The sequence below is a fragment of the Berghia stephanieae genome, chromosome 6 (genome assembly GCF_034508935.2).
Source record: "Berghia stephanieae isolate SIO BIC M18660-M18661 chromosome 6, UCSD_Bste_1.3, whole genome shotgun sequence".
Taxonomy (NCBI): domain Eukaryota; kingdom Metazoa; phylum Mollusca; class Gastropoda; order Nudibranchia; family Aeolidiidae; genus Berghia; species Berghia stephanieae.
The window spans coordinates 6,654,794-6,662,293 of NC_088365.1; the positions used below are offsets into that span (position 1 = coordinate 6,654,794).

General features: G+C 36.2%; 1 protein-coding gene across 7 annotated transcripts in view; it reads left to right on the plus strand.

Moving 5' to 3' along the window:
* LOC144974395 (uncharacterized) overlaps positions 1–7,500 on the plus strand; it is a gene marked incomplete at its 3' end in the record, with an annotated part of 142,128 nt that overhangs the window by 50,081 nt on the left and 84,547 nt on the right. For all 7 annotated transcript variants that reach the window (XM_078917236.1, XM_078917235.1, XM_078917240.1 and 4 more), the window contains 3 exon segments: positions 263–406; positions 3,054–3,157; positions 6,072–6,193. In XM_078917236.1, coding sequence (XP_078773362.1) covers positions 263–406; positions 3,054–3,157; positions 6,072–6,193 — 370 coding nt within the window.

Here is a 7,500-nt window from a genome sequence, read left to right on the forward strand (position 1 = left end):
AGCCATGTGACATGTGCACGAGATTATCGAATTTTTGTTTACCTAGCCAAAATAAAAACAATTCATCCAAATCATCCACGCACACACATTTACAACGATAACGACATTCGCCAGTTTTAATTTTGTTAGTTGTTTTCACTTAAGTGGACTTTTATGAAGATTTAAATGACGCACACTTTTTTCTTCTTTTTGTTTTGACAAGACATAATTTAAAGCCATCATATAATTTGTCATTATGACTATATTATGACATCTTCTAAAGGAATGCATTCAACCACAGAAGAACTAACAATTCCAAGCTTAGAGAAGGTCAAAGTCGACAATGACAGCCATAGTAATAGTTGGATAAGTTCTGATGGAAAAGCTCACATGCTGCCCTTGTGTCACTATAGACCTGCTGATATGGGTAAGTACACACTGAAAAAAGAAAAATAGCAACCCCCTCCCTCAAAGAAAAAAACAACAACAAGCAACTTGCGCTTTTATATATTAGAAGTATCCACATAATGTGCTCAAAGGGTTTGCGGCTATGTGGTCTTTTGGTATGACACTCGCTTTTGGATCAGAAGGTCCTGGAATCGAGCCTCGATCGGCGTATAGTTGAGTCCTTGGAAAAGGCTCTTTACTCACATTCTCTCACCGTATTCAGGCGTAAAATGAGTACCTGGTCGTTATCAGCGTTGCCTCCGTCCGAGAAAATTATAATATCGCCTTGCAGGTGACATGTTGTTGGACAGTGAACTCTTGTAAAGCGCGTTGAGCACTTTTGCTCGATATAAAAGCTCTTTTTAAAAAAGTGTTACATGTAGGATAATACGCCACACCTGTTATGCTAAGAAATAAGGGTTTATTAACATTCTGGCAATCGGAACACTAATAGGAAACACAAGTATGATGTCAACAAAACTCAATCTCATTGGAAGTGTATAACCGGTCTTCTGGAGGATCGAACACATAACTCGTGTAACTGATCTTTTGGCTTCAGAGTGATGGTATTTTGTTTTCTAGTCTAAATAAATGCTGATTGTCATTAAATATTATCCATACTCGATCTTTTACATCCTGTGAGCTTAAGACTCTGCTACACATTCTGCTACTAAAATAGTTATGCCATCTTATAATTCAATATGAGATCTACTCAATATTAATGCTCCATTGGGCTTGTTACATACACATTTCCAAGACTTTGGAACTGGAAGAGTAGAAGTTCTGACATCATGACTTTTCTGTCCTATTGATGGTCACGAGTTTGGGTAAACCTCTCATTACCTTTTAACATCATAAAACATTTCGGCAAGAATGTCAATAAAGTATATTTCTTCATGAAGTTTTTCACCATGCAGCCGGAATGTGGACATAAAGAGAGAGCATAGGGAATAAAAGTATGATGTCAATTTACTGGTTCCTATCTGCTTGGAAGAGTAACCAGCCAGCCCTTGGACTAGATAAACATCTTCTGTAACTGATCTTCTGGTTTTAGAGTGGTCTAAATAAATGCATGCTGGTCGTCAAATAAAGATAATTCATCCTCGCCTTTTTACTTCCCGTAACCCCAAAAATTTGCCTTTATATCCTACTACTAAATTAGTTATGTGATCTTTTGACTCAATATGTAACTTATTCATTGTTTCATCCTTTGGAGGGCTGCTTACACACTTCCAATGAGTTTTGAATCAGACCAAAGGAAGATGTGTCGCCATGACTTCTGCTTCCCACCGTTGCAGACCGAACCCAAACAGCGAAAGACCGTGAGCATGGTCAATGCCCTGTTGTTACCTAAAGCACCCGATGGCATAGAGAGTAATGTGTGAGTTATTCACGTGGAACCGATGAAGACACCATTGCTAGAATCAAGAAAGCATGCCAAGCAAGCCTTTTCAATGTTGAGACCAATATGGACAGACCCAAGAGACAAATTTCCGCTATGGGATGAACAAAGGGAATTTCATTCATTTTATTTTTATACGTCTGTTTAACACTAATGTTAAAGTAGTCCTGCTCTGTACATGGCGAACAACATTGACCACATCAGCCAAGATACAAACTTTTGTCAATCGCTGTCTTAGGCATATCCTCAAGTAAAAATGATTTGACAAGGTGCCAAACACTGATCTTTGGACATGAACAAACCAAGAGCAAATAGAAGTCCTAGTCAGGCGCAGTAAGTAGCAATGGGTGGCCATGACTATCGGAAGGGGCCCTGTAACATTACCAAGCAGGCTCTCGAATTGAGCCCGTTGGGCAAACAGGGCGCCCAAAATAGACCTGAAGGAGGAGCATTCACCAAGATTTGTGCGTCTCCAGTCTTACCTGGAGTGAGGCAAAGTTCTGTGCCAAGGACAGAAGAAGATGAAGATGGAAGAGTGGTGTTGAGGCCCTATGCTTCTTCAGGAGGATAAGTCGAGTAAGCCAAGAGTTATATTTTGGAGATTTGCCTGAACAATACTTTTCCTTGTTGAGGAAGAGGTCATATGTAAGAAAATATAATTCAATTAAAACCTAATTAGATAGAAAGTTTTAGAGGAATTATGTATCAATATGATGTACCTACGTGTACATATTTGCAGGTCTGTTACCCGAAAGCAATTACGGATTTGATTTAAAATTGTTGCAATGGAGTGTATTTTGTGTTGGTATTCCATAGAACAATGAACCCATGACAAGTTGAGTTACCAAACCTGCAAATAAGTACACGTTGTTATAATATACTCCCCATACTTTATGGATAGCTTGTACATATTATGAATTCACGCTGATTCATTTGCAGACAACAAGAGATGAAGTGAGTAGAAAAGTGCCAGAAGACAATAGAGAATAAACATTTTTCGCGACGGCGATGGGGTTTGAACATGCGACCTTATTGGCACGACACCTCCGCCTGGCCGGTGAGAGCGTGACTCTACCGTATGAGCTATCCACGAACACAAAAATATTCCTTTCAAACTCAGGTCATTCCTAGAGCTCTCTCTCTCTCACCGACTAATTGGTCTCAATATTGGAAAGGCTTGCTTGGCATGCTTTCTTCATTCTAGCAATGGTGTTTTTATTTGCAGACTGCGGAGGCTTGATACAGCTGACCGATAAATCACATCCAGAAGTGACGATTGATATGCAAAGCAAGGGACGGAAGGATCTGGACTGTATTTGGCTTATCAAGGTTGGTTCCTGGTGCAAATTTATTGTGGCCCACACATCAGTCAGGTGTCATGTCGGAATAAAGAGGAAATACATTTTATGATGGACAAAATAAATTTGAATGAAACACATAACAAATGTGACGATTTTCTTGTAGTTGGTAAGGAGCGTGTTAAAGGCTTATTAGTACAGTTCACTCCGGATAAAGGCAACTCGGTTTATTCGCAACTTTCGGTTAAACGCAACATTTACCAAGGAAAAGAGTTAATTCTATATAAAAGTCATTGGTTAATTGCAACACGTTTGGTTAATCGCAACAAATTTTCGCCCTCAACAAGTGGTCAATTCAAGAAATCAATCAAACAAAATATAATGATTAAATTTCATCATGGAAGAAATTTTGACAGGTTGAAAAATCGAGATTGAGCGTGATTGAATGCTACATTTAGTGTGTCACCACTCTATTATAGACAAAATAGGGTGGGGCTTTGCAGTATAGGTTTGTGACGTCATCTGTTGCCATTAAAGATGAGGCAAAGTGGTTGGGTATGGTTTTTATAACAGGTAGAAAATGACGTTGTAAATAAATATCCTTTGTTTTGGGATTGACAACTGTGCTTTGTAACCAACGAGTTTGGTGAGAACTTATAGTCTCTTATCACGGCTAATCTCTTTGACTCTTAAAAATGTTGAGAACAAAAGAGCGAAAGTTGATCAGATCTGAAAAGATGTCGACTTACATCAACGCTGCGATTATCTGGAGTGGACTGTAGCAGTTCTTCAGACCTATCTGGCCCATGGAGTCAGAGTTTATCCCGGTTTCTATAGCTTGAGACGAACATTAGCAATGGCTTGGCTATGCTATCCTTTGGACAGTACGTTAGACTATATCTATCACAATGTACTTCGCCGGATCCAACAGGCCCAGATACCAAATCACTGTTGGGTGGACAAGGGGGGAAGGGTCAGAAACAAATTTCGACCTCACATTGGATCGATCTCAGCCCCTTTGCGAGTGCTCTACCAACTGATCTATTGGTACCCAAATATAAGAATAGACTAGATGACAAGAATATAGTTTAAAATGAAAATAAATAGAATGGGAAATGTTTCAATGTTTATTTAAAACGCAAAACTCAATCCCTGCATCTGGATCTGCCGTATAAATGTCGAGGTTCATTATGAAGTTTTTAACAAATATGTTATAATTCGAGTTGTCGGTCCTGTCCGCTCAATTGATAGATCACTTAACTTGCACGTAAAGTGACCGGACCGTGATCAATACTGGGTAAAGTCGAGACTTTTTCTGACCCCCTTGTCGACCAAGCAGTGATTAGCGAGCTGGATCTGTTAGATCCTGTAAAAGTACTAGATTCTTTGAAATAGACTAGCATCTTATCAAAAGGGTAGAAAGCAATTGCTATTGTCTGTTTCATGCTATAAAAAACGGGATAAACGTCAGCATCATGAACCTAATGGCTCATTGGATCACTACAACAATCTGAGTTAAACACACACAGACACATACACACACACACACACACACACACACACAAATGCTCTGCTGTTTATCTCTTTCTATTGTGAAAAGTTATAAAGATATATTTTTTCAAATTTTCACTTCTATTAGAACTATTTTAATACAATTGCAAAATATAAAAATAAATTGAATGAAATGTTTTTGAATAATATAAAATTTGGTAACACCACCAAAAGATTATGATATCAGCAAAAAGATGACACAAATTATTGCGGCATAATTTGTGCGTTGTGATTCTTTAAAGAAGACACTTGTTGCCATGCCTGGGATACTCTATGCACATCCAGTTACATATCTGTCAAAAACCATTAACCATTCTGCACTGTCCTAAACAGAAGCAGATCCCTTTCTTTGCAGTGTGTTATCAAAACAAACTATTCTCAATCCAACCATTTCAAACGTTATTTGTCAAATCATAGTGATCTCTAATAGTCTCTTGCTTAATATGCCGTTTACAGACGCTAAAACATTTGCCATGGAGATACTGTACAAAGATAGGGGTTGGATGTGTCAAAGGATATTGGAAGAATTTCAAGACAAGAAGTGGATAAAGAGCAGTGTTAACATCATGCAATTTTACTCTGCAACGTTGCCTCATTTCTCTCTGATATTACAATTCTGAACACGGTTTTGAAAAATCATTTTATATTTGTTTCTCAATTCATATTCATAAAATTTTAACAGTCTACATGAAATGGTTTGTTTTATTTATGATTTAAATTTGAAAGAATCCCAATGGAGGGTCTTAGAGATACAAGCCGACAACGAGCGTCACGTTGTTGTTTGATTTGTTTTTTTGTTGTTGTTTGACCACATATATACCATAATGTAAGGTAAAGGATGGACTAGTTTTGAGTCTACTTAGATTATAAAAGGGTTACAATTTTGGGAGTCCTTCCTAAAAAACTCTTCAGCATTTCTTTCAATTTGTATTTTTACCGCGGATCTTTGGTCACGAGTTTATTTATTCAATTTGTCACTATTCTAGTAGCATTATAAAAACTCTAGAACAAACCTTGATAGAGTTGTGAAAGTTTAAACGTTCCTTATATGACCATTGGTTTGGCTTTCCGTCGCCATTTTGTTTTGTGAAGTATTGAAAGCAGTCCTCGGTTTGTTTGTTTTTTGTATTTTTTTTGTTTTGTTTTTTTTGCTATTAGGGTTAGCTCGAGGTCGGAGTTTTTTTAGGGTTAGTCATAAGTCTTAGTAAAGGTTCGAGGGTGTTTGTTTTTCCTATTAGGTTTAGTTAAAGGTTTAGTTAGCGTTAGTTGAGGGAATATTTGAGTTGTTTCCCTTAGCACGAGGGTCTTTTGGAAGGCCTCTCATAATTTCTGGTTAAAATAAAATCGGGCACCCGGCCGTAAAATATTGAATGCTTTAAATAATGCCTCTACAGGGAGCCAGTGAAAAGACAACATTGGTTTTAGATTTTGAGGAATTTGATGTGATGAAAACTGGTGAGAGTTGTGACGATGCTGTTGAGGTTAGGCACTCAAGAATTGGACAAACTGGAATCAAGTAAGATTTATGTCCCTGGCAATTTTATTTTACTTCCTTTATAGAAAGGGGGTGGGCTATTTATGTTGAAATTTCCCCGAGGAAACGAGGATAAAGATCACCCAGACCAAAGCATTTTGTTACACCAAGTATTACTAAATGTCAATAACTTTTATTATCCGAAACAGAATTACCATCATATAAGTTCTATCTTCTTTATTGTGAACGAATGGGGTTTAAGCGTGGTCCTCATTTACAAAACTAATACTAGATATTATTGCTGTGGCGCTTCTGTTGTTATTATTATTATTATTATTATTATTATTATTATTATTATTATTATTATTATTATTATTATTGGTGGTGGTGGTGGTGGTGGTGGTATTACAGTTGTTGTATTTTGTGGTTATTAATGGTATCATTTTATTATTTGGTTCCATTTACTTTTTTTTCTCACTTTCATGTATATTGTCATCAAAGTGTATGAATTATAGGCGAAAGCCTAATATTAAATAAACTTTGAACCTTCGAAAACCTCCTATAAATGAAAAGGTTATCTTTATCATGGATTTTCCCTCATAAAGATGGATAGAACTCTGTGATGGCCAAACCGATTGCCTTATAATTGCTCAATTAGTTTGTTCTAATATACATCTTGGAAAATACAGAGGTGTTTCTTCTAATATTTTGATGATTACAATTTTTTATTCAAAAATTCGGTTTCTGAAACATCAATTTTCCTGTAGGCCGTGCCCAAAACTATGTTCACAATTTATTCAAAACGAGTCCTTATGTCATATATATAATTCCTTTTGTAACATAAGTCCTGAGATAAATATATCTACGGATGTGCTTTACGTCTAAGCAAAACTTTTAATTCATTCTCAATACATGAAGGTTCCTGTTAAATTAGATATTTAACAAAAATGTAGATTTTACAACTTTATTTTTTTTGTCAACAGAAACAATGATTTTCAACCATATCTTTCAATTCATAATTCTATATCTATATATATATATATATATATATATATATATATATATATATATATATATATATATATATATAAATATATAATATATATATATATATATATATATATATATATATATATATATATATATATATATATATTTGTTTTCCCCACGAACTAGTTATTTCTTCTCTACGCATATATGATCTTCCTTAACCGTTGTGCAACTATGTAGTCGTGTGGCATGACACTCGCTTTCGGATTGTAAGGTCCTGAATTCGAGCCTTGATCAGTGCATAGCTGAGTCCTTGGAAACGGCTCTTTACTCATGTTTTCTCACCGTACTTAGGTGTA